The sequence below is a fragment of the Saccopteryx bilineata genome, chromosome 4, assembly GCF_036850765.1.
Source record: "Saccopteryx bilineata isolate mSacBil1 chromosome 4, mSacBil1_pri_phased_curated, whole genome shotgun sequence".
NCBI lineage: Eukaryota > Metazoa > Chordata > Mammalia > Chiroptera > Emballonuridae > Saccopteryx > Saccopteryx bilineata.
The window spans coordinates 267,473,421-267,499,978 of record NC_089493.1 but is presented as its reverse complement, the minus strand read 5'-3'; the positions used below and the strand labels follow the sequence as shown (position 1 = coordinate 267,499,978).

Sequence of the window (26,558 nt, the reverse complement as noted above, 5' to 3'; positions counted from 1 at the left end):
CTGGGACTTAGGAAACCTGGCTGCACAGATAGATAGTGCATGCAGGACTAACTCAGACCCTGGCACCTGCTGCATGCCCACAGGCGGCTTCCCGTCAGCGTCCCTGTGCCTGGCAGAGGCCTGCGGGAGTGCCCTCCTGCTCTCAGCACACCCGCCAGGCCACCAGGGCCTCCACACCAGCATGCTGTGGTGGGGCCAGCACAACACCTGCAGGGAACCGGAAATGCAGAAAAACATGGGGAAAGGACTTTACCTTGAAAAAGAAATGAAACTAAAAGTTTTGAAAATAAGTATTTTATCTTATACTGTATTTAATTTCTTAAAGTTAAAATTTCATCTGAACAAGCAAAAAAGGTTGGAGTGGCCTGTGGTTAAGCTTTGCCTGACAGTTCTTGATACTGGATTTTTCCAGCAAACGGGTCTGCAAAAAGCAACAGGATCTAAGGGCCCAGTGCTTTTCTCAAGGCCTCTCTCAATGGTCTGATGGTCAGTTTTTCTCTTGAGAAGGTCTGTCCCCTTGCCCATCTTCTCTGGTCTCTAAGGGAGCCAGCTTTGCCTGTTTTCAGGCAGCCATTTCCCCAGAGGAGGAGTTCCTCTTCATGCCCCTATGGCCTTCGTGACAAGCTGCATCTTTTGCAAGATTTGCAGCTCCAATGTGCACCTTAGAGTGTGCGTTTTGGGAAAGATCCACCAGTAAAGCCTTTGAGCCATGGGCTGGCAGTAATGGGGGGGGAGGTGAGTGGTTAGGTTCTGTTCATCTGAATATTTGTTTTCTGGTGGCACAGCCTCCTAACGGAGCAGGCTCTCAGTAAATAATCAGAGGTGCCTCCTCCCTATACCTAAATTACAGTTTTATCTATTTTTTGTCAACTAATGTGCGCACACAAAGCCATGCGTTGCCCTGGGCGCCCTGTGTCCATCCCTTGTTTAAGACTGTTCTGCCAGAGTTTGAGCAAGCAGTTTCTGACTCCAGCGGGGGCCAGGAGTTCCTCTTGCATTTGTTTGGCCTTGTGCAAACTTGATCTTGGCCAAGGCAAGGGCAGTATGCAACCGGACCTCGGCTCTTGCAACTTCCCCCCACCAGCAGAGCTCACAGCCCTTCCTAATTCTAGCACAGCACCCCGGGCATCTCTGCGGAGCCTCTGTCCACTCCAAGCAACATTTATTGAGGGCGGGTAACTAAGCATTCGGGCCTCAGGGGCTTTAATTACAAATATACAGGCATCCGGGCGAGAGGGAACGGAGGGGCCAGAGCGCCACTTAGGGGCGGCGGCCGGGCCTCAAGCAGAGGGCGTCAGCTTCCGCTTGGTGCTCTCGCTGCAGCGGTGCAGGATGAGGTCCGTGCTGGGCCGCGGGGGCACCGCCGGCTGCGGCTTCGAGCGGTCCGTCTGCGGCTCTTCTTCTGCGGGCAGACCGCGCGGCCGTGTAAGAGGCCCCGCCTCCAGCCCGCGTCCCCAGCCCCGGCTCCCCGCCCCGCCTCAGGCCAGCCCCGCACTCACTCAACATGCTCCCTGCGCTCTGCGGCCCCGGCCGCCCCTGGCGGCGGCGCTGCTGCAAAAAGCGGACGCTGTTGCGCCGGTAGGTGTCCTGGCTGAGGCGCTTTCGCGATCGCTGGTGGATGCTGTGCGCGTTGCGGATGGACGACCTGGGCCCGGCGGGACAGGGACGTTGGTCATCGAACGGCCGCGTCCCTGGCCGCACGGACTCGCATGGGCACCCCTGGGGTCCAACGACTGACCCGATGGAGTGGGGAGAGACCGGGGGAGGTGGGGAAGGGCAGATCCGCCACAGCTTGGACGCGGCTGCCCTTCACCGACGCGGACCCTTGTGCAGTGCCGCACAGCCCAGGTCCATTCCCACGCCCCTCACCAGCTTTCAGCCGGCCCCTCCCCAGGAAGCCCTCCGGAGGGCACAGACCTCACGGACCACCCCCAAAGACTCTGGGCATCAGCGCCTCCACCGCCACCTCACACCTGCTTTTCTAGCCCCCCTCCCCATCCCGCCCGGGTGTCAGCGCCGTGGCGCGCGGGGGGGGGGGGGGGGTATGTCCAGACCCTTGACCTGGTGAGGGTGCTGCCTTCTAGGCAGGTTCGGAGCCCCTACCCCCTGCTGCAATCCTGCCAACTCAGGACCGACAAGGGGAACCGTGGTACACCTTCCTCAGCCCCGCCCAGTCCCCCCAGCCCCAAGGACTCACCTGCGGGGCGGCGCCCCACGGCTCTTGATCTGGCGTTGGGCCTGGCCTATGTCTTGCCCTGCCTTCTGCAGGTACATGGATGGGAAGTAGCCCGTGACATCGTCTTTCCTGCAACACAGAAGCCCGGGCAGTGAGAAGGTCAGGGCTCCATCTAGACCAGGGGTCCCCATACTTTTTACACAAGGGGCCAGTTCACTGTCCCTCAGACTGTTGGAGGGCCGGTCTATAAAAAAAGCTATGAACAAATCCCTATGCACACTGCACATACCCTATTTTAAAGTAAAAAAACAAAACGGGAACAAATACAATATTTAAAATAAAGAACAAGTAAATTTAAGTCAACAAACTGACCAGTATTTCAATAGGAACTATGCTCCTCTCACTGACCACCAATGAAAGAGGTGCCCCTTCCAGAAGTGCGGCGGGGGGCCGGATAAATGGCCTCGGGGGCCGCATGCAGCCCGCGGGCTGTAGTTTGGGGACCCCTGCTCTAGACAGTTGGCTTCAAGGCAGCTGGGAGGGTGCAAACACGGAAATGGCCAACACCAGACCCTGCCCCTCTGGGCCTCAGTTTCCTCATCTGTGCAACACAGGGCTTACAAGCTGTGACATTGGGAAGGGTAAGAAATTAGCAGATCCAAATCTCCCCAGGGATGTGCGTTTGATATAAAACTGCAATATTGTATTTGTTAGTTTTTCTTTTATGATTATTGCCTTTGTATACTAAGAAAACTTTTCCCAACTCCACTCACCAAGTTCTCCTATGCTTTCTTCCAAAACCTTTTAAGTTTGGTTTTTGTGCTTGGTAAATAAAATCTGTGATCCAAGCCTGACCTATGGTGGCCTAGGGGATAAAGCATGGACCTGAAACACTGAGGTCACAGTTCAAAACCCTCGGCTTGCCTGGTCAAAGCACTTATGGGAGTTGATGCTTCCTGCTCCTCCCCCACTTCTCTCTCTCTCTCTTTCCCCTAAAATGAGTACATTTTTAAAAATTTAAACACAAAACAAAAACAAAGACCCTGTGATCCATCCCATATGGTGTGAGGTACAGGGGTCTAGGTTTGTTTTTTTCCATATGGATACCCAGTTCCAGCACCATTTGTCGAAAAGATTTTTTTTACCCCATTCTCACTATTATATTTGGGAGTGAAAAAACTTTACATGATCCAAACTTCGCTCAGTAGAACTAATTCTTCTTGGTTTGGGGAAGAATCACAAGCAGATTCTCAGGGGTATATAATAGAAGTTAAGTAAGTCTGGGTCTAAAAAATTGAGAAACAGCATCTCAAAGCCTCCAGCCTGAGGCCATGCTGAGGACGGTGTTGTGTCCATGAGTCCGCTGGAGTCATGGGCTGGCCCTGCTAACCCAAGGCTCTGAAAGCATGTACAAGAACCTGGGGAGACCCGGTGGCTCTCCTTTCCCCAGAACTGGAGGGAAAATTAGGATGGAATTGCAGTGAACTATTTAAAAGGAAAAGGGATAGTGGGTCTGATCTACCAGCTATCAAACGTGACAATTACTACAAAACTTAGTTGTGTTGCTGGAGAAGGGATAACTGATGGACTGGTCAGAGCAAGTGACCCCAAATTATAAAGGAAAAATGTGGCCCTGGCCAGACGGCACAGTGGTTAGAGTATGTCCAGCGTATGGACATTCCAGGTTCCATTCCCAGTCAGGACACACAGGAGAAGCAATCATCTGCTTCTCTCCCTGTCCCTCTCCCGTTCTCTCCCTCTTCTCCCACAACAGTCACTCAGTTGGTTCCAGCATCACGCCTGAGCTCTGAGGATAGCTTGTTGGTCTGAGAGCATCAGCCTCAGGCACTAAAAATAGCTTGATTGAGCATCGGCCCCAGACAGGGGTTGCCCGGTGAATCTCAGTTAGGGTGCATGTGGGAGTTTGTCTCACTATCTTCCCTCACTTGGAAAAAAGAAAGAAAAAAAAATGATGAGGACACAGTCCAAGTTACATGTAGGGTGGGATTATCATTCATCTACCATAATGGAAACTGAGCTCATAGAGAAGCTGTAGCTTACTCAGTGTCACAAAGCCCAGTTAGTACCAACTCAGCACCAAGTCAGCCATGAGCCCGATCAGGCCCTGTCCCGGGCCTGGACAGATGCAGTGGGTGGGAGGGATGCTCTCCTACCTGATGACCCACCAGCCGTCCAAGAGCTTATGAATGACTTCAATGGTTTCGCCCTCCTTGAGGGAGATTTCATCCTCTAATATAGAAGTGTAGGCTTTGATGGTGACGTAGGGCTCACCTGGTCCACAGTGAGAGGGAGAAGCATGGTGTGAGGCTCTGCCCAGCACAGGACTCAGCACCCCTCCTCTCCTCTCTGGCCCTGGGCTTCCTCCAGCTGGTCTTTCTTGGTCCCCTTCTGCAGGTTTCTCCCAGACACTTATCTGGGCATCCTGGAGATCTGCCCTGTCTACCCTCTCCACCCAGGAGAGTTCTCCCACTCCCACCCACCACAATCCACACCAGCGGCCAGGAGCTCCCATGACTTCAAGCCCTGGTCAGGCACCTACATAGAGGAGTGGCTCTGAAGTCGGCTCCAGCCACTGGAGGCCTTTGGGACTGCAGGCCCAGTTTACACACATTTTCCCGTTTTCAAAGAGGAGCCATGAGTCCACATAAACTTGTGAAATCTCTCCATTTTAAAATATAGGTAACCAATTCTAATTTTTTTTTTCAAACTCCACAAGGGCCCCATCCAGCCCAGGGGCTGCCAGTTTTTCCCTCTAGTCAGCAATGATACTCCCTCCTCCAGGCAGCCCTCCTTCCTGAGGAGGGCTCACTAAGAATACTCACCATTCAGCTTCCCACTGAACCTGGCCCCAGCCTACTGCCATCCAGTATCCCAGGCTGACCTCATCACCTCTATTCCTCCTCCTGGTTGGTTCCCTGCCCTGCCCACCTTCTACCAAAGCCCCCAACCCAAGCTGTGGGGTCTCAGCCCTGACTCTCCTTCTGTCCAGTCTCCATCACGCCCAACCCCAAAGGAGTCACTTCTGGTTCAATATTCCCAGGCTCCTCCCATACCCTCATGGCCGTGGAGGACAGGGGGTACCACCTGCATAGTTGGGCTCTGGGTCCTCTGGCTCATCGGGACTGTCCAGGGGCTCCAGGTAGGAGGCTGGGACCCAGCCTCGCTTTGTCTTCATTTGGCAGAACCACCAGCCTGTGCCCAGGGTGTGAGGCAGAAGTAAGGTTGGGCCTGGCAGCCTCCCTCAGCCATCAAAGTGGCGAGGACACTCTGACAGACACACAGACATCCAACGCTCAAATTCAGAAATGTAACTTTCACCACACTCCACACCCAAATACACACACACACACACACACACACACGGCCACAGAATCACAGCTTGGAACTATCTTCACACACATGATGAGCAGTCGGCCTGCCCACCCGGATATGAGCCCCGGAGGTGCACAGTGAACCCTCACTATGTGTGCAGATACCCACAGCCGCCCAGGGCGCACACTCAGAGAGAGGGTGACCTGCAGTGTGAGGAGGACAGTCAGGGCCCCAGGGCCAGACGGGAAAGAGGCCCAAGGCTGCTTGAGGGGCAGAGCCTTGGTAGGGGCTTGTGGCCATGGGCACAAGCAGCAGGGGATGGAGGTCCAGGCAGGGCAGGAGGCTGACCGCTCTCGCTCTTCTCCACGACATCCACCACATCGCCCGTGGCCAGAGCCATCTCAGAGTCCGAGCTCTTCCCATAGTCAGCGATGGCCCGGTACGTCTGCAGGATGATGGGGCCCGTGATGTCTGGGCAGAGGGAAGACAGGGTGAGTGCATGTAGTAGGCATGGCCACCTCCTCCTGGCTCTCTTTGTGGTCCCCTGTGGAGGCCACCAAAACTGGCACTGGCATTCCATCCCCACCCTGCTCCTGGCATGCTGCAGGTGGATGAACCCTGCAGACTGGGAAACGGCAGCCCTGCATTCAGCGAGCACCTAGCGTGTTACAGACGCTAGTCACACACTTCACCTGCGCTCCCTTTCTCATTTGATGAGGTAGCAAGCAGTCCCCCTAAATTTTAATGTGCACAGAAATCACCCAGGGCTCAAGCTGAAATGAGTGTCTGATCACATAGGTCTGTGGTGAGACCAGAGAGTCTGCATTTTCAACCAGCCCCCAGGTGACGCTGCTGCTGTCGCCGTGTTACAGGCTGAACTGTGCCTCCCTCCATCCCAAATTCATACACCGAAGCCTTTATCCCTAGTACTCTCGAATCTACTGTATTTGTAGAACCTTTAAGGGAGTGATGAAGGTTAAGCAAGATCATAAAGATGGAGCCCTGACCCAGTGGGACCGGTGTCCTTATTATAAGAAAAGGGGGAGACACCAGGGCTGAGTGTGCACAGAGGAGAGGCCGTGTGAGGATGCAGCAAGAAGGGAGCCGTCTGCCGAGGGGAGGGGCCTCAGCAGAAACCAACTCTCAAAGCCAGATCTCAGACTTCCAGGCTCCAGAACTTGGAGAAACATATAAATATTTGTTCTTCCAGCTGCCCAGCCTGTGGTACTGTTATGGCAGCCAGAGTTGGATGAGACACTTCTGTGTCCCCCTGAAGGCCACCTTTGCCTCCAAACCTGTCCTTTCATTCAGCCGCAGCCGCCCAGGGCGCACACTCGGAGAGAGGATGACCTCCAGTGTGGGGAGGACAGTCAGGGCCCAGTCAAGATCCCCCAGCATCTGTGCTGGGCTCTGTAGCCGCGGAGGCAAGGCAAAAGCCTGCATTTCTACAGAACTCCCTTTGCTGACCAGTGAGGCCCAAAGATCCCGTTCGTGTAGCCACCAACACTCTTCACATCTGCTCTCACCCCCTGCTCTTTTCCCTATACCTCCCCAGCTCGGGTCCCTGATCATGTCCCCTTAGGGTGGCCCGCACTGGCTGCCGCCAGCCCTCTCACCTGCAGCAGCGTTGGTCTTGCCATCCTTGGACACCAGGTATGTCTCTGGCTTTTTCACCCTACAGGAGAGAGCAATCTGGGTTAGACACCCAGCCCCCCACGGGGCAGTGGGATGCTCTGGCGGACCTACAGAGCTTCCACAAGCGAAAGGAGTGTGGGAATTGGGGGCCTCTGCAGAGAGAAGGTAGCGACTGGACTGGCCAGAAAGGGCACTGGGGATTACAGGTGGCTGTTTGGCCAGCCTGAGGCAGGGATCCCACGGAGAAGGCACCAGCTGTCACAGCCAGCAAGGGCCTCCTGAGTCAGCCTGATAGAGACACACTGGGTCTGGGAAGGGCTCCTGTCAGTTCCTGGATCAGCTCCCTTCTTCTGGAGCCCAGAAAGAGCAGCCAGTGGGAAGTGGGCACCCCCAGCCCTGGATGGAGCTACCCTTCCCTGCAGGGCTGTGTTCAGGGGTCAGTAAGCACTGGAGCAGTGGTCTATGGCAGCCCTGTCCCCCAGTCTCCCTCCATACTCAGTGACCAGAGAGGGTCAGAGACAGGGACATTCTCAATCTGTTCCTCTGAGACCTCACTCAGCCTCTCAGATAATTTCCATGCAGAACCCAGAGGACAGGAGACCCCTGGTGCAGGGGCAGGGGCAGAGGCAGGGACAGGCAGAGAATGAGGTGACAAAAGGGAGCCAGGGGCCTGAGATGTGTTTAGCAATAACAGAGGCCACCGACCTCACACATCCTCGCACTTCACCATGTGTACGCGCTCTCTATAGCATCCGGGACTGCACCTGGCCCTCACCACCCTATCACATGTGAGTAAACTGCTTTCAAATCCACCCCCACCCCAGTGCCTCTGGGAGCTGTGAGGCTCAGTCGGGTCTAAGTGGAGACTTGGAAAAGATGCTGAGTGGTTGCAGATCACCCAGGGCAGAGTTGGAATCTCGCCTCCTTCTCTTTCTGGCTGTGTGACTTTGGCAAGTCTTTTTCCCTCTCTGAGCGTCAGCCTCCTCATCTGTAACGTGAGGAAAGTCCTGTCCCCGTCTAGGGTGGGGTTCAGCACTCCATATCCTCTCCCACCTGCCTCAGAACAAGACAAGGAGGCCACTCACTGGCTGTCCGTGGGGAGCTTGAGGTCATCGGGGCGCACCTTGAAGAAGTTGAGGAGGTGTGGGCAGCGGGAGATCTTGACCGGCAGGCCCATCAGCGTGTTGTAGTACTCAGTGAGTGTGCCCTGGCGGCTCTCGGCTGTCCGCTGCCCGTCAAACCACCTCGGTGCTGACCAGATCAAAGAGGGGCACCAGAGAGCCAGTGAGCACATTCTCAAGGTCAAGTCCAAGAAGGGGTGGGGAAGGAGGGGACAGCTTGGAGGGCAGATGAGGGGAGCCAGGACAGGTGACCCCACCCATGTGACTCAGGCCCTCACCTGGCAGATGGGGGATGATCCTGTTCTCTGGGTTGATGTCCCCCGCCTCTATAGGAAACATTTCCTTTAAGGTTTTCTAGACAGAAAAGAAGATGTGGAGAAATATTTTTTCATTACAACACTGTAAAAGCACAACATTGGAAACAACCTAAATACCTTTCTGATCGCTCGGGCTACAAACTTCTGCCGGCGTACTCACTTCCTCTCTCTCTCTCCTCTCCCACCTCATACTCCACCACCAGCAAATCCTTTCGCTTCTACTCCAAATACTTATCCAGAATCTGACCTTTCTCACTAGCCCCACTGCCAGCACCCTGGTCAGAGCTTCCACCAGGCCTGGATTTTACAACCTATGTCACTCCCCCCTTCCACTCTTGCCTGTCCTCAATCCAACTTCCAAAAGGATCCTCTTAAAACCTAAATTGACCTGGCCAGCTGGTGGCGCAGTGGATAGAGCATCAACCCGGGACACCGAGGACCCAGGTTTGAAACCCTGAGGTCACCGGCTTGAGCGTGGACTCATCCAGCTTTAGCGCGGGCTCATTCTCATCCGGCTTTAGCACGGGATCATAGACATGATCCCATTGTCACTGGCTTGAGTCCAATGTTGCTGGCTTGACCAAGGGATCACTGGCTAGGCTTGAGTCTCCTACCCCCCATCATGGCACATATGAGAAGCAATCAATGAACAAGTATAGTGCTACAACTACATGTTGATGCTTCTCATCTCTCTCCCTTCCTGTCTGTCTGTCTTGCCCCTCCCCTTTCTATCTCTCGCTCATTCTTTCTCTCTCTCTCTCTTTCTCCCTCTCACATGCATGCACACTAAAAATAAAAACAAACCTTAATTGTATCCTGTCCCTCCCCTGCTCAGAACATTCTCTGCCTGTCCCTCACTCAGAGTGAAAGTCAAAGGCCTCATGCTGGTCCACAAGGCTGCACTAGACCTGGGCCTGCCCATCTCACTCATCCCTTCTGCCACCATTTTCCCCCTTGTTCACTCTGCCCCAACCAACCTTGAATACTCCAGGCCCACTCCTGCCCCAGGGCCTTTGCACTTGCTATTCCCATTCCTCCCCTACATATATCAATGGCACTCTCTTTTTCTCTTTCCCCTTCTTTAAGTCTTTGCTCAGATATCATCGCCTCAGTAAAGTCTTATCCCTGACAATAGCCCTCCTTCCCCACCCAGGCCTCCCCTTCCCCTTCCCCACTTTATTTTTCTACCTAGTTTTATTTATTTATTTATTTATTTATTTATTTATTTTTCTGTATAAAAACATTTATTTGTACTAATTTTTTTTTTTGTATTTTTCTGAAGTTGGAAACGGGGAGGCAGTCAGACAGACTCCCGCATGCACCCGACCGGGATCCACCCGGCACGCCCATCAGGGGGTGATGCTCCGCCCATCTGGGGCATTGCTCTGTTGCAACCAGAGCCATTCTAGCGCCTGAGGCAGAGGCCATAGAGCCATCCTCAGCGCCTGGGCCAACTTTGCTCCAATGGAGCCTTGGCTGCGGGAGGGGAAGAGAGAGACAGAGAGGAAAGAGAGGGGTAGGGGTGGAGAAGCAGATGGGCACTTCTCCTGTGTGGCCTGGCCAGGAATCGAACTCGGGACTCCTGCATGCCAGGCCGACGCTCTACCACTGAGCCAATCGGCCAGGGCCTCTCTCCCTAGTTTTAATGATCATCTCACAGACTATACAAATTACTCATTTTTTGATCCATTATCCTGACTCCTCCACTAAAACTTAAGGTCTACAAGGTCAGGCAAGGATTTACATCTGTTGTTTGTACCCTCGTCACCTTTAGCAGTGCTTCCTGTTCACCAAATAGAGCATGCCTGGCACTTAATAGATGCTCAATAAATATTTGTTGAATGAATGAATCCACCAATTAATAAAAGGGGATAATCCTACAGTGGAATAACCCAGAACCCTTTAAAGAGGTGAGATGGAGCCACACACCTATCAGCAAGGGCAGGTCTCAAAAACATAGCCTAGTGATGGCAATGAGACAGAGAAGGAAGCCAGTGGCATACTGATGGCTTTTATATAGACTATAGAAGATGCACTCAACAGTACTGCATATTGTTCTAGAGCTGTGTGTGGGGTGTGTGTGTGTGTGTGTGTGTGTGTGTGTGTGTGTGCAGTCACCCAGGGTAGGGGCTGGGACGAAGTATGGGATGAAGGAAGCCTTCCATTTCCTTTGTAACATTTTATTTTTCTTATCTTAAAAAACCCTTGTAGCAAACAACAAAGTGACAGCAGTTGTGATGCCAGGTGCTGGGTGTGTGGGACTGGTTAGTCATCTTTGCATTTATCTGCATTTCACTTTAAATTTTTCTCACAAGAGAAATGCAGGAAGCCACACAGTCCAGGACTCCCGCCTAGTTAAGGAGGACCCTCCATGTGGAATGGGCTCCCGAGGGACCCATCTGGCTTTTGTGTACCCTCCATTCGCCGGACCTGTCTCAGACTCGGCCAAGGCAGCTGAGCTCTGCACACCATGACCCTCCAGGAAACACCCCCAATTCTGTCCAACCACTTGCTGGTGTGGGGGCCCTCTGAGATTTGCTCGTGTAAAACGTGGTGGCAGCAGGCACCCGCAAAGGACCCAGTGTCTTGGGTGTTGGGATTATCAGCCCTCCTTCTGACCCACCAGCAGTCCTCATCAGGCCATGGACCAGGAGTGAAGGTGCCAGCTCCTGGGATGACAACACTGGTGATGACACTGGCCAGGCTGTCTGCTGCCGGGGACAGAGCAAATGTGTCCCTGACGAATGCCCCCTTGAATTCGTGTTGAATGGGTATAGAGTTTCTGTGTGGGAAAATGAAAACACTTTGGAGATGGATGATCATGATTGTCGCACGACATTGTGAATGTACTTAATGCCACTGAGTTGTACACTTAAAATGGTAAATTTATGTTATGCATATTTTACCACAATTAAAAATATATTAAGAGGCCCTGGCCAGTTGGCTCAGCGGTAGAGCGTCAGCCCAGCGTGTGTAAGTCCGGGGTTTGATTGCCAACCAGGGCACACAGGAGCAAACATCTGCTTCTTCACCCTACACCCTCTCCTTTCTCTCTATCTCTCTCTTCCCCTCCTGCAGCCAAGGCTCCACTGGAGCAAAGTTGGCCTGGGCGCTGAGGATGGCTCCATGGCCTCCACCTTAAGTGCTAGAATGGCTCTGGTTTCAATGGAGCAATGCCCCAGATGGGCAGAGCATTGCCCCCTGGTGGGCATGCCGGGTGGATTCCAGTCAGGCACATGGGCAGTCTGTGTCTGCCTCCCTACTTCTCACTTCAGAAAAATACAAAAATAAATAAATAAATAAATAAATAAAATGTAAACTTCTTAAAGTTTAAAAGATGCCCCCTTAATTGTGGGCTGGTAGGGGCAGATTCTAGGTTCCTCAGCTCCCAGCCAGCACCTGAGTCACTCTCCTCCCCAAAAGGCTGAGCTGGGGCCAGGCGTGGTGTCCCCTCCGTGACCCCCTGCCCATCAGGCACTTACATGGAACTCATAGATCTCGGTGAACCGCCGGTAGACCACCTTCTCAGACAGGTCCTGCCACTTCACAAGGAACATGTATACCTGGGGGTGGGAGGGCCTAGTTCAGCTTCCAACGGGGCCTTGCTATGCACCTGGGTAGCCCCCCACCCCTTGGTGGTGGCCTAAGGAACTGGGGGTGGAGCCCTCTTTGGAGCAACCTGGGCCACAGAAAAGTCACCGACTTCATGCCACTCTCCAGCTTTGGGACCCAAGACAAGATGATCAGCTTCTCATAGTAACTCCAATTCCTCAGCTGTTATTGGAGATAAAAGCAGTACCTCACCTTAGGGTTGGTATGACAGAGTTACAGGAGATAAGATATAGAAAAGGCTGGGCCCTAACAACACAAGAACTCAGTAAGGTATTATGTGGTTCCATGTATACAGAATGTCTAGAATAAACAAGTCTATAAAGACAGAAAGTAGATTAGTGATTGCCAGGTAGTGGGATGGCTGGGGGGGAGGGGAGGGGAGGTGGGGGAAAGAATGAGGAATAACCACTAACAGGTGTAGGGGTACTTTGGGGGTGATGAACATCTTCTAAAATTGATTGTCATAACGATGTGCAACTCTGTGAATATACTAAAAACCATTAAATTGCCTGACCTGTGGTGGCGCAGCGGATAAAGCATCAACCAGGAATACTGAGGTCGCTGGTTCGAAGCCCTGGGCTTGCCTGGTCAAGGCACATATGGGAGTTGATGCTTCCAGCTCCTCCCCCCTTCTCTCTCTCTTTCTCTGTCTTCCCTCTCTGAAATGAATTAAAAAAAATTTTTTTTTTAAAAACATTGAATTGTACACTTTATCTAGGTGTACTGTATGGTATAGGAATTATGTGTATCTCAATAAAGCCATTATTTTTTTAAAAAATTAAAAAGACCTCGGTAAAGAAAAACAAACCTACAAAAATAGCTAGGAGAATACCAATCAGCCACAAGAAAGAACAAATTGCTGATAGATGCAGCCACATGGATGACTCCCCAAAGCATTAGTTAGAGAAGCGGAACTCTGAGAGCTCCACACTGCAGGATTCCATACCCGGATGTTCTACAGCAGGTGCACTGATGTCAGGTGGAAGCCAATCAGAACAACGGTTGCCTCTGGGGGTAGGAGAGGGATGACTGGGGCACGAGGGAACGTTTGAGAGTGATGACAATGCTTTATATATTGAAGAGAGTTTGGGTTACACGGGGACATGCACTGTCACAACTCAGCAAATGTGTCACTAAGATGTATGGAGTTCATTTTATGTAAGTTTTACATTAAAAAAATAAAACTACAAAGGAATACAGAACTCTAGCCTATGCAAGCTGAAGTATATAAGGCAAAGTATACTGATTTTTGCAATTTTGCTTTAAATTGCAACAAAAATTAGGCCTGACCTGTAGTGGCGCAGTGGATAAAGTGTTGACCTGGAAAGCTGAGGTCACCGGTTCAAAACCCTAGACTTACCCAGTCAAGGCACATATGGGAGTTGATGCTTCCTGCTCTTCCCCCATTGTGTCTTCTCTCTCTCTCTCTCTCTCTCTCTCTCTCTCAAATGGTAAATAAAATCTTTAAAAATTTTTCTAAACTGCAACAAAAAGTAAATAAATGTGTGATTAAACAAGTATAGGAAAATGTTAATGGTAGATCAAGTCTAGGTAGTGGGTTATGAGTGGTTGGTTTTTTGGAAGTTGGTTGTTTTTATTTCATTTCATTTGTAAAATTCTTTAAACTTTGTGGGAGGGGAAAAGAGAGAGAGAAAGAAGAGGGGGAAGGGTGGAGAAGCAGATGGGCGCTTCTCCTGTGTGCCCTGGGCGGGAATTGAACCTGGGATTTCCACATGCTGGGCCGACACTCTACCACTGAGCCAAGTGGCCAGGGCTATTTTTTATTTTTAGAGAGAGAGAGACAGGAAGGGAGGGAGGGAGGAGAGAGAAGCATCAGCCTTAGCTGGAAAGCTCAGTTGGTTGGAGCATTGTCCGGAAGAGCACTGGGTTTAAAAAATTTCAGAATAAAACCTTAGAGAATAAAAAGAATAGCTACCAGTGGATACAAGGTTTCTTTGGGGATGATAAAAATGTTCTAAAAATTTGATTACAGTGATAGTTGTTCAACTTGGCAAATATACCAAAAATCATCTTGCACTTTAAATGGGTGACCTATTTGGTATGTAAATTATGTCAGTGAAGCTGTTTAAAAGGAAGAAGTATATGATGAACTTCAGGCAGCTTTTGGAATAAACTACAGATAATTCTAATGTTCATGATTAGTCTTGAGTGTCCTAATTCAGATATCAGACCAGGGTGGGTCAACAAACATTTTCTGTAAAGGGCCAGATACTAAATACTTCATTCAGGCTTTGCAGGCTCTTTGGTTTCTGTGGCAACTACCCAACACTGTCATTTTAGTACAAAAGCAAACATAAACAATATGTAAATAAATAAGTATGGAAAAAATATCATAATAACTAGGAAAGCCCTAAAAAGGAAGAGGTATGTGGGAAACTGTCCCTATCAGATATTAAAACAGACTATAAAACTTTTATAATTGAAAGTGTGCTTGACACTCGTTAGGAAAATTATTCTTTAAAAAAAAAAAAAAAAAAACAACCCAGAAAACAGCCTTGATCGGGTAGCTCAGCTAGTTAGAGCACGGTCCCAATGTACCAAGGTTGAGGGTTCAATCTCTGGTAAGGGCACATACAAGACTTAACCAAAAAGCCTGACCCATGGTGGCACAGTTAGAGCATCAACCTGGGATGCTGAAGTCCCTGGTTCAAAACCCTAAGGTCGCCAGCTAGGATGCGGACTAATCTGCTTGAGCACAGGCTTGCCAGCTTGAGCGTGACAGGGTCGCTGGGGTCGACATGATCCCAAGGTCGCTGGCTTGAGCTCAATGTTACTGTCTTGAGCCCAAGGTCACTGGCTTGAGCAAGAGGTCACTGGTCAAGGCACATGTGAGAAGCAATCAATGAACATCTAAAGTGACACAACTATGAGTTGATGCTTCTCTCTCAAACTTTTTTTTAATGTTTATTTTATTGATTTTGCGGGAGGGGAAAAGAGATGTGCAAAAATTTTAAAGATTTTATTTACCATTTGAGAGAGAGAAAGAGAGAGAGAGGGAAGACACAATAGGGGAGGAGCAGGAAGCATCAACTCCCATATGTGCCTTGACTGGGTAAGTCTAGGGTTTTGAACCGGTGACCTCAGCTTTCCAGGTCGACACTTTGTCCACTGCACCACCACAGATCAGGCCTAATTTTTGTTGCAATTTAAAGCAAAGAGACAAAAGGGGAGAGAGAGAGAGACTGGGACACACCAATCTGTTGCTGTCTGTGCCCTGACCAGGGATCAAACCAGTAACTTCTGCTCTTCCAGACAATGCTCCAACCAACTGAGCTATCCAGCTAAGGCTGATGTTTCTCTCTCCTCCCTCCCTTCCTTTCTGTCTCTCTCTAAAAATAAATAAATAAATAAATAAATAAATAAATAAATAAATAAATTATAGCCCTGGCCACTTGGCTCAGTGGTAGAGTGTCAGCCCAGCATGCAGAAGTCCCAGGTTCAATTCCTGGCCAGGACACAAAGGAGAAGCGCCCATCTTCTTCTCTACCCTTCCCCCTCTCCTTTCTCTCTATCTCTCTTCTATCTCTCTCTTCCCCTCCTGCAGCCAAGGCTCCATTGGAGCAACGTTGGCCTGGGCACTGAGGACGGCTCCATGGTCTCAGCCTCAGGCACTAGAATGGCTCCGGTCACAACAGAGCAATGCCCCAGATGAGCAGAGCATCGCCCCCTAGTGGGCCTGCTCTGTGGATCTCAGTCAGGCGCATGCAGGAGTCTGTTTCTCTGCCTTCCCACTTCTCACTTCAGAAAAATACAAAAAATAAAAAAATAATAGTAATAATAATAATAATAAATAAACCAATGACTGCATAAATAAATGGAACATATCAATGTTTCTTTCTCTTTCTCCCTTTGTCCCTCCCTTCCTCTCTCTCTAAAATCAATAATAATAATAATTTTGAAACCTCAGAAAACGAGTACCAGTAAGGATATGGAGAAATTAAAACCTATGTCCACTGTTGGTGGAAATGGGGCAGTGGCTATAAAAGACAGCATGGGAATTCCTTAAACAATTAAACATATATCATATAATCCAGCAATTCCTCTTCTAGATATACATCCAAAAGAATTGAAAGCAGGTTCTTGAAGAACACACCCATGCTCATAGCAGCATTATTCAGGACAGCTGAAAGGTGGAAGCATCTCAAGTGTCCTTCAACAGTTGGCTGGATAAACAAAATGTGGCATATGCATACAATGGAATGTATCCAGCCTTCAAAAGGAAGGAAATTCTGACAATGTGGATGAACCTCAAAAACATGCTAAGTGAAATAAAGCAGACACAAAAGGATACAGGCAAATTCATAGAGACAGAAAGTGAAATGGTGGTCATCAGGGAGGGAGGAATGGGGAGTCAGTGTTTAACCGGCACGAGCTCAGTGTGTGGTGATGAACAAGGTCTGCAGATGGGTGGTGGTGGTGGTTGCACAACAATGTGAATGTGCTTAATTCCACTGAACTTACACTTGAAAATGGTGGAGATGGTAAATTTCATTGTGTATATATTTTATCACAATAACTTTTTTCAAAAAACAGAAATGAGCCTGACCAGGCAGTAGCACAGTGGATGGAGCATCAATCTGGGATGCTGAGGTCCCGGGTTTGAAATCTGGAGGTTGCTGGCTTGAGTGTGGGCTCATCTGGCTTTAGCACAGGGTTGCCTGCTTCAGCATGGGATCGTGACCCCATGGTCGCTGGCTTGAAGTCCAAGGTTGCTGGCTTGAGCCCAAGGCTGCTGACTTGAACAAGGGGCTACTGGCTCAGCTGGAGACAACCCTCCCCCCCCATCAAGGCACGTATAAGAAGCAATCAGTGAACAGCTAAAGTGCAGCAACTATGAGTTGATGCTTCTCAACTCTCTTCCTTTTGGTCTCTTTCTCTCACTCTCAAATAAAAAAATTTTAATTTAACTTTAAAATAAAAAATAAAAAAAACAGCAGTGTGGTACTATGAACAAAAAACAGTAGTACAAAATAGAAAGTCTAGAAACAGACCAAGTACATACGGAAATTTAGGATATGATGAAAGTGCCACTCCAAACCACAGAAGTAAAAGTGGATTTTTAAAAAAATTGGTGTTGAAACAACTGACCAGTCTTTTCAGAAAGGGTAAAACTGCGGTCATTTTTCACATCACACAGCAGAGATAAAGTTCAAGTAGATCAGAGATGTAAGTGTAAAAACTGAAACCACATACGTGCAAGTAAAAACGCCCTAACACTGAAACCAGCTGGCCCCGGGGGAACAAAGACTGAAACCAGACCATAGTAGTTTTTTTCTCTCTAGTATGTTCTACTGTTCTTCAGCAGATAACACCAGCTGCCTCCCAGTGCTCCAGAGACCACCAGTCAGTCCTAGCCGGATCAAACCGGTCCCAGCGGCTTGAGCAGGCACAGTAAGCAGTCAGATGACCCTCACCTGACCTCCAGAGCACAGCAGAACCAAGTTCCCAGAATTCAAGTAACAGATGTGCCCTTATTTGCCATCCAGAACTCTTTTTTAAAAACCTGAATTTATTAGGGTGATATTGATTAATAATATTATACAGGTTTCAGGTGTACAATTCTATAATATATCACCTGTATACTGCATGGTGTGTTCACCACCCCAAGTCAGGTCTCCTTCCATCACCATTTATTTCTCTTTACCCTCCTCCTCCACCTCCCCCACCCCTTTCCCTCTGGTAATCACCACACTGTTGTCTGTGTTCCATGAGTTATTTTTTGTTTATTTAATCCTTTCACCTTTTTCACTCAGCCTACCACCCCCATCTCCTCTAACAGCTGTCAGTCTGTCCTCCATGTCTGTGAGTCTGTTTCTATTTTGTTTGTTAGTTTATTTTGTTCTTTAGATTCCACATATAAGTGAAATCATATGGTGCCATCAGCAACCCTTGAAGAAACTCAAGGCCCACCAGTCAGGAAGATCAGGTGCCTCGACCAAATATGGACACATATAGGACTAAGCAATCAAACTCTGCCAGATTGAACTGACCTTCTTCTGTCGTGCCATCTTTCACACTCCTTCCCTTAAATGGCTTAGTTCTAAGACTATATTCATTCAGACCCGCGCATTAGAATGAATGAATGAATATGCATAGCCCCTCCTCACCTTAATTCTTTAAATTTGCTTCAAATCTTTATTTGAGGAGACTGATTTGGGTTTTCTCCCGGTCTTCTCATCTAGCTACCTCAGTAATAAAAACCCCTTTTCTGTGTGAAAAACTTGTTTCAGAATCTGTTCTTTCTGTGTGTGATGGGGCAAATGACCCAACTTTGGTCCATAACACAAGAAGGAAACATTGGTATATGGGACACTCTAACTGACTCAAAACCAAAAGGCAGTGACAGATTGCTGTTTCAAATACATTAAATTTTTTCAAATGTTGTGTATATAACCATAAGCAAAGCCAAAACAAATGATGAACTAGAAGAAAATATTCACAATACATATCACAGATAAAGGGTTAATATTTCTAATACATGAAAAACTTTTTAAACATTTTTAAATTTTATTTATTGATTTTAGCAAGCAAACTTGACTCGAAGGAACTGAGCTAAAGCCAGCCCTATAGATTGGTTTTAGAGAAAGAGGAAGGAGCAGAGAGAGAGAGAGAGAGAGAGAGATCAATTTGTTGCCCTACTTGTTCATGCATTCATTGCTTGATTCTTGTATGTGTTCTGACAAGGGCTCAAACCCACATCCTGGCATATCAGGATGATGCTCTACTGAGCTACCTGGCCATGACATAAAGAACTTTTAGTTTTGGGGTTTATTTTTATTGATTTGAGAGAGAGAGAGAGCGAGAGATGAAAACATCAATCTGTTCCTGTATGTGCCCTGACCAGGGATCGAACCAGCAACCTCTGTGCTTCAGGACGATGCTCTAACAAACAGCTATCTGGCTAAGGCATAAAGAGCTTTTAAATTTGAAGAAAAAAGGACAAAAAATCTGAAAGAAAAATTAGCAAAACGCATGAACAAAGAGTTCATGGCACACATGTGTATATATGTAACCCTTAAATATATAAAGAGGTGTTCAGCTTTACTCATAATAACATAAATGCAGGATGGTTAGGTAATTCTAAATTATTGAAAATCTAAATGGTTGTTTGAAGAAACAATGGCATAGTCACACAATGAAATAATTAAAAATGTAAAAAAAAAGACTTGGCCCTGGCCAGTTAGCTCAGTGGTGGAGTGTCAGCCCAGCTGTCCCAGGTTCAATTCCCAGTCAGGGCACACAGAGAAGTGACCATCTGCTTCTCCACTCCTCCCCCCAACCTCACAGCCATGGCTCAATCAATTCAAGCAAGTTGACCCCGGGCACTGCAATCACTCTATGGCCTCTACCTCAGGCACTAAAAACAGCTCAGTTGCAGAACAATGAAGCAACACCCCAGATGGGCAGAGCATTGTTTCATAGGGGGCTTGCCAGATGGATCCCATTAAGATACACACAGTAGTCTGTCTCTCTGACCCCCCTACTCTCACTTAATTAAAAAAAAAGACTCAATGAATTAATTTGGAGGGAGAAACTCCAGGATGTCATAGAAAAATAAAAAATAGAACATATACTGTCACCTTGTTTGTTATCTATGTGTAGTACAGAGAAATAATAAGCCCTGACCAGATAGTGTGGTTGGTCAGAGTGTTATCCTGAAACACAAAGGGAGCAGGTTCAGTCAGGTCAGGGCACATACAGAAACAGATCAATGTCTCTATCTCTTTCTCTCTTCTTCTTTCTAAAAATCAATCAATAATTTTTTAATTTAAAAAAAGAAAATATTCATAATACACACACACACTTATTTTTGTAAAATGAAATATAGAAAAGATGAACCAGAATGAGTCTTTGAGAACATATTTTTATAAAGTTTTTTTTAATTTAAAAAAATTTTTTTTTTATAGAGACAGAGAGAGAGTCAGAGAGAGGGATAGATAGGGACAGTCAGGAATGAAGAGAGATGAGAAGCATCAATCATTAGTTTTTCATTGCAACACCTTAGTTGTTCATTGATTGCTTTCCCATATGTGTCTTCATCGGGGGGGCTACAGCAGACCGAGTGACCCCTTGCTCGAGCCAGTGACCTTGGGTCCAAGCTGGTGAGCCTTGCTCAAACCAGATGAGCCCGCGCTCAAGCTGGCAACCTCAGGGTCTCGAACCTGGGTCCTCCACATCCCAGTCTGACACTCTATCCACTACGCCACTGCCTGGTCAGGCTTTTTATAAAGTTTTGATGTCTGATCACATGTGACTATTTTACATATTTCAAAATTAAATTAAATCAACATGGAGGGGCTTCAGTTCAAGACGCACTGTAGGAGGACTCTGAGCAACCTCCTCCCAGGAGCACATTGAATTTCCACTTACAGACAAAGCAATCCCCCCTGACGAAGAACTCAAGGCCAACTAAACAGCTTTTGCACAACAAACACAGAGCACACAGGAGCCCAGGAGACAGGTAGGTGGGCACCCCATCCAACAAATGGCCAGTGGTGGAATTCATCTGGTTCACACTGGATCCGCAGAACCAATTCCTAATTTTTTGAGTTTAGCAAACCAGTTATTAAAATAGCACTTGTAATCAGAATTCTCTCTAAGGTGGGTGTCTGGGCAGCCACCCAATGTGGAAATCACAAATTTACATGCCTTACTCTTTTTTTTTTTTGTATTTTTCTGAAGTTGGAAACGAGGAGGCAGTCAGACAGACTCCCTCATGCGCCCGACCGGGATCCACCCAGCACACCCACCAGGGGGCGATGCTCTGCCCATCTGGGGCGTAGCTCTGCCGCAATCAGAGCCATCCTAGTGCCTGAGGCAGAGGCCACAGAGCTATCCTCAGCACTGGGGCAAACTTTGCTGCAACGGAGCCTTGGCTGCAGGAGGGGAAGAGAGAGACAGAGAGGAAGGAGAGGGGGAGGGGTGGAGAAGCAGATGGGCGCCTCTCCTGTGTGCCCTGGCCGAGAATCGAACCTGGGACTTCCGCACGCCAGGCCGATGCTCTACCACTGAGCCAACCGGCCAGGGCCTGCCTTACTCTTTTCTAACGTTCATCTGCACAACACTGTATTCTAAGTATCCATGGTAATGTTCATTCCATCCATATGTGAAAAAAATTGCAAGTGAGGTGCTGATCAAGAAGCAATATGGTGGACCTGGCCAGTTTGCTCAGTAGTAGAGCATAGGCCTGGCATGTGAATGCTTTGGGTTCAATTCCTGATCAGGGCACACAGGAGAAGCAACCATCTGCTTCTCCGCCCCTCTCCTTTCTCTCTCTCCTTCCTTGTCTCTGTCTCTTCCCCTCCCACAGACATGGCTCAATTGGTTCAAGTGAGTTGGCCTCAGGTGCTGAAGATGGCTCCCTCGTATTAAAAAATAAAATGGCTCAGTTGCTGAGCAACAGAGCAACGGCTCCAGATGGGCAGAGCATCACCCCCTAGTGGGCTCGTCAGGTGGATCCCAGTCAGGGTGCATGTGGCAGTCTGTCTGTTTGCCTCCCCTCCTCTCACTAAAAAATAAAATAAAATTTAAAAAAAGAAGCAATATGAAAATATCTTAAGTAACAGTTTTAATGTTTTTTGTCAAGTATTTAATATTTTTTCATTAATATTTTTGAACTTTCTTATAATCTAGTTTTGTGTACCTCTTTTATTGTTCTTTATTTAAGTATTAAATGCATGAAATAATAAACTACCTTTTGGTATATCATTTTTTTATACTTAAAATGGTCATGAGGGCAGAGAACTGGTTGTTAAATTATTTGAATCCCATCGCTGCACATGGCCAGTCACCTGCCCTGGGGCACAGCTTAAAAACAGTGGTTTATTTTGGTTTTTGTTTTGTTTTGTTTTGTTTAGTGAGAGACAGATGAGAAACATCAATTCTTTGTTGTGGTTCCTTAGTTGTTCATTGATTGCTTTCTTATACGTGCCTTGACCAGGGTGCTTCAGCTGAGCCAGTGACCCCCTGCTCAATCTAGCAACCTTGAGCTCAAGCCAGCAACCTTTGGGTTCATGCCAGCAATGACTATGATCCCATGGTCAAGCTGGCGAGTCCAAGTTCAAGCCAAATGAGCCAGTGCTCAAGCTGGTGACCTTAGGGTTTTGAACCTGGTTCTCTGTGTCCCAGGTTGATGCTCTATCCACTGCATCAGTGCCTGGTCAGGCTTAAAAACACTGTTTAAAGGACACCTTAGCTATACAGGAAAGAAATCTACTTACTAACCCTAGAGCATTTGCCAAGTGGGTGGGGAACTGGAGGAATTCTCTCTGGGGTTGAAGACCACAGAGCATGACTGTGCCCTCACTTCCTGATCCAGGTGCTCTAGCTGCAGGCCAACGACGTCCAAGTGCACCCCAGGCCCAAAGTAGCAGTGTCGCCTGTTCCCAGGACTCTCTGCAGCCTGCCATCTCCAGACCCAGGTTCCAGCCAGCCTGTCAGGATGGCCCTGCCCTGCTTGCCTCCAGGACTCTCCGCAGCTTTGCACCTGCCCTAGCTACACTTCTGTCCAAGGATGACTTGTGCCCTGGACTTGCTGTAGACCATGCCCACTCCAGCAACAGTCCCTGGGCTCACACTGCTCCAGCTTCAGCTCCAGGACCTTGTTTAGCTTGCCCCTGGGGTGGGGGGGCCTAACTGAAGCCTACTCCAACTCCGACTCCTATCTGCTTGCCTACCTGTCCTGGCACAGCTTGCCCAGTGACTTCCCTTGGCCCTGGGCTCATTGCAGCTACAGCTCCCAGCCCCAGTGAAGCTTGCCCCCAGGACTCCCTGAGGTCTCCGAATGCTCCAGCCCCAGGTTTTCAGCTCCAGCTGGCTTGCCAAAAACACCTGGCACATGCAGTCTACAAAGGGATAGCTCCTACACAAGGTCATGCTTTCAAGACCAGGAGAGATTGCTCTTTTACCTCATTCATAAAAACAAACACAGAGAGACAGCCAGAATGAGCAGCAGACAGAGAAATATGTTTCAAATTAAAGACCAAGACAAAAACCCCAGGAAAAGAACTAAATGAAACGGAGACAAGCAATCTATCAGAGGAAGAGCTCAAAACACTGGTTCTAAGGACGCTCAATGACTCGGGAGAAGAACAGATGAACTCAGTGAGTAATTTAACAAAGAGATGGAAGTCACAAAAACAAACCAGTCAGAAATGAAGAATACAGTAACTGACATGAAGAATACATTAGGAGAGATCCACATCAGCTTAATTGATGCCGAAGAATGAGTTAGCACGCTGGGAGACAAGGAAGTGGAAATCACCAATTCAAAACAGCACAAAGAATAAAGAATTTTTTAAAAAGTGAGAATAGTTTAAGGGACCTCTGGGATATCATCAAGCATGCTATTTGAATCATAGGAATCCCAGCAGGAGAAGAGGGAGAGAGAAAGAACAGAAAACCCTATTTAAAGAAATAATGACTGAAAAATTCCCCACCCTGGTGAAGGAAACAGACATCCAAGTCCAGGAAGCTCAGAGAGTCCTAAACAAGACAAATCCAAAGAGACCCCCCACCAAGACACATCATAATTAAAATGCCAAAAGTTAAATGGATAAGAATTTTTTTTAATCTTCAAAGTTGGAAACAAGAAACAACATTATTTATGTATCAAATGGATAGCAACCATATTCAAGAAAAATTAAAAAGAAAAAATCCAAGTAACTTTTAGCTACAATACTTTCACTCCTCTTCATCTGAAGATAAAAGGACCAAAAGAACTGCAAAGAAAACTTAGAATTGACTTAACAGGTTTGTAGGTTTATCGTTAATAGTGCTGTGGGTGTAGTAATTCTGAAATAAGGTTATATGTATTGCAGAATTGAGCAAAGGAGTAAGTAAACAGATGTTGTTGGGAGGCAGGCTTTTCACGGGGAGAGAAAGAAGCTACAAATGTAAAATGGTGAAAAGCAAGAATGATATGAAATGGCTCTTTTCTCATCTGTCCTCTGGTTTCTGTGATGACACCTCAGTGGCAGTGAGCACACTTAGCTTCCAGATCTTGGGTTCTTTTTTTTTTTTTTTTTTGTATTTTTCTGAAGCTTGAAACAGGGAGGCAGTCAGACTCCCACGTATGACCGACCGGGATCCACTCAGCACGCCCACCAGGGGGCGATGCTCTGCCCCTCTGGGGCATTGCTCTGTTGCAACCAGAGCCATTCTAGCGCCTGAGGCAGAGGCCATGGAGCTATCCTTAGCACCCGGGCCAACTTTGCTCCAATGGAGCCTTGGCTGCGGGAGGGGAAGAGAGAGACAGAGAGGAAGGAGAGGGGGAGGGGTGGAGAAGCAGATGGGCGCTTCTCCTGTGTGCCCTGGCCGGGAATCGAACCCGGCACTTCCGCACGCCAGGCCGACGCTCTACCACTAAGCCAATGGGCCAGGGCCAGATCTTGGGTTCTAATATCACTCCCCACTAAAGAGTCAGGAGTCCTCAGCAAAATGGCTGAGTCCAGGGGTGGGCTGGGAGAGTAAACCTGGACCGTCTCGTACCAGACGTAAGAATGTGCTCAGGGAACGGCAGGCACAGGAGCCGACCTGAAGGAGCTCCCACTGGCCAAATCTGGGGCCATCTGAGCATCCAAGTAAGTAATGATAGCGATGGATTATAACCCATTGAATCAAGTCAGAATCCATGGATCCATATTGACAGGTCAATAAGGGAGAAGAAAAGGCCTTAGAGTAAAATGTTAAATAATAAATGCAGAAGGAATGATAGACTTTAGAAATCACTCTCTGGCATTCATTATAGTAATTTGATTCGGGTAAGAACCATCAAGGATTATAAGGAACAAGATATTCACATAACTTCAAATAATCCCCCCACAGGTCAGTTATTTATTACAAAGGGGAAAACAGTAACCTGACAGTAGAGAAAGTTGGAGGACATGTCCAGGACTTGGTAATCAAAGCTGTCATCACCAATATGGGAACAGGTCAGTCTCCTGCACCTGGCAGGATCAACGAGAAGAGCATAGCATCACTTCTGGGGTATTCCTGCCCTCTCTGCACAACCTGCAGCGAATGAAGTAGCAGAGGAAACCAAACCGAGACATTCTATAAAATAACTGGCCCCATCTCTTCAGAATGTCAAAGTAGAGAGCACAGAGAAAGACTTAAGACTGAACTAGTTGAAGGCAGGCTAACGAGACAACTAAAATGTCACCGGTGGTCTTGGACTGGCTCCAGGACCTGAATGAAATATCCTTACTACAGAGGACACATAGGACAAGGGGTCAAATCTGTTCATGTCTGTGGGTTGGATAATTGTTTTTATCAATGTTAATTTCCTGATTTTGACACATTTGCAATGTGATTTTATGAGAGAATGTCACTGATTTTAAGAAATACACACCAGAGTATTTAGAGGTTAAGAAACAACCTCTCCAACTTACTCTCAAACGTTTCATAAAATTTATACTCAGAGAGAAGGGGTGAGGGAGGGAAGGAGGGAGGGAAGAAGGAAGGAGTGGGTAGAGACAGAGAGAGGGAAAGAGAGAGGGAGAGAAAAGAGAACAGAGACCCTCCCTGGCCTTTCCTTGGGTTTGGGAGGCCCCTGTGGCGGGGTGCCAGGTCTGGGCAGACACTTCCTTAGCTCCCCAGAGGCGGGAGGGGTTACTTTTTGGACCTTCAGGTAACTGACCCCAGGGGCGTCTGGAGGGACAGAGGACCCACCGGCCTCCCGCCCTCCTTTCCTTCCGGAGGATCACTCCCTAAACGCTGGGATGATCAGGGAGGACTGCCCGGAGGAGCAAGTCCCGGATTGTAAGCTTGACTGGCTGGCTGCCAAGAAGGGTTCGGGGCGCGGAGAAGGAACTCTTGGGTGGGGCAGGAGAACCACGGATGAGGTGGGCTGGCCAGCCAGGGCGACAGGGCGCGCGTCTTTTTAAGGGGCCCACGTTCACTGAGGACCCAGACAGGCAGACTGAAGACCAGAGACGGGGAGCCCTTTGTCCACGATCTCGCGCTTCCACCCTCAGGTGCCCAGAGCACCTGTGTTTCAGGCGGTGGCCCTGGGGGCGGCGCGGGGACCGCGCTATGTGGCCCCCGCGCACCTGCCCCGGGTTGCCCCGGCGCGCCGGCAAAGCGCTCCCACTACTCACGTAGTGCTGGCTGGGGACGAAGCGCTTCTCGAAGCCCAAAAGGGCGATTTGGCGGATGAAGATGTCCCCCATGGCGGGGCTGCGCGCGGCCTCACTTCTCCGGGTGCTCCCCGAATTGGGCCTTAAATGGGCTCGAAAGAGGAAGTCGCTGCTGTCGCGGCCAGGCTAGTGGCAGGAGGGTGCAGAAAGAGCTTCCTTCTTCTTTCAGTTTCTGGGACTCCCTAGGATCCGACCACGTGGACAC

The 26,558-nt window shown here is 48.6% G+C and overlaps 1 protein-coding gene across 2 annotated transcripts; it reads right to left on the bottom strand.

Annotated features, from left to right (window-relative positions):
* Nucleotides 1-311: 311 nt before the first annotated feature.
* Nucleotides 312-26,540, bottom strand: NCF1 (neutrophil cytosolic factor 1). Of its 2 annotated transcripts, XM_066278128.1 has the most exons (12): nucleotides 26,315-26,540; nucleotides 25,075-25,162; nucleotides 12,065-12,145; nucleotides 8,544-8,619; nucleotides 8,230-8,395; nucleotides 7,126-7,184; nucleotides 5,858-5,980; nucleotides 5,282-5,389; nucleotides 4,351-4,468; nucleotides 2,198-2,305; nucleotides 1,500-1,645; nucleotides 312-1,402 (listed from the first exon to the last, which is right to left on the bottom strand). In XM_066278128.1, the coding sequence occupies exons 2-12, from the start codon at nucleotides 25,099-25,101 to the stop codon at nucleotides 1,281-1,283; spliced, it is 1,134 nt and encodes a 377-aa protein (XP_066134225.1). In that variant the 5' UTR covers nucleotides 25,102-25,162; nucleotides 26,315-26,540; the 3' UTR covers nucleotides 312-1,280. The 2 variants fall into 2 exon arrangements, with proteins under 2 accessions (XP_066134225.1, XP_066134224.1); XM_066278127.1 differs by lacking the exon at nucleotides 25,075-25,162 and having other exon boundaries at nucleotides 26,315-26,539.
* Between the last annotated feature and the right edge of the window lie 18 nt (nucleotides 26,541-26,558).

Coding starts and splice junctions, on each gene's coding strand:
- NCF1 (XM_066278127.1), bottom strand. CDS start 26,386: ATGGGGGACATCTTCATCCGCCAAATCGCCCTTTTGGGCTTCGAGAAG. Junction 12,146..26,314: donor TCGTCCCCAGCCAGCACTAC/GTGAGTAGTGGG, acceptor TCCCACCCCCAG/GTATACATGTTCCTTGTGAA. Junction 1,403..1,499: donor GAGCGCAGGGAGCATGTTGA/GTGAGTGCGGGG, acceptor GTCTGCCCGCAG/AAGAAGAGCCGCAGACGGAC.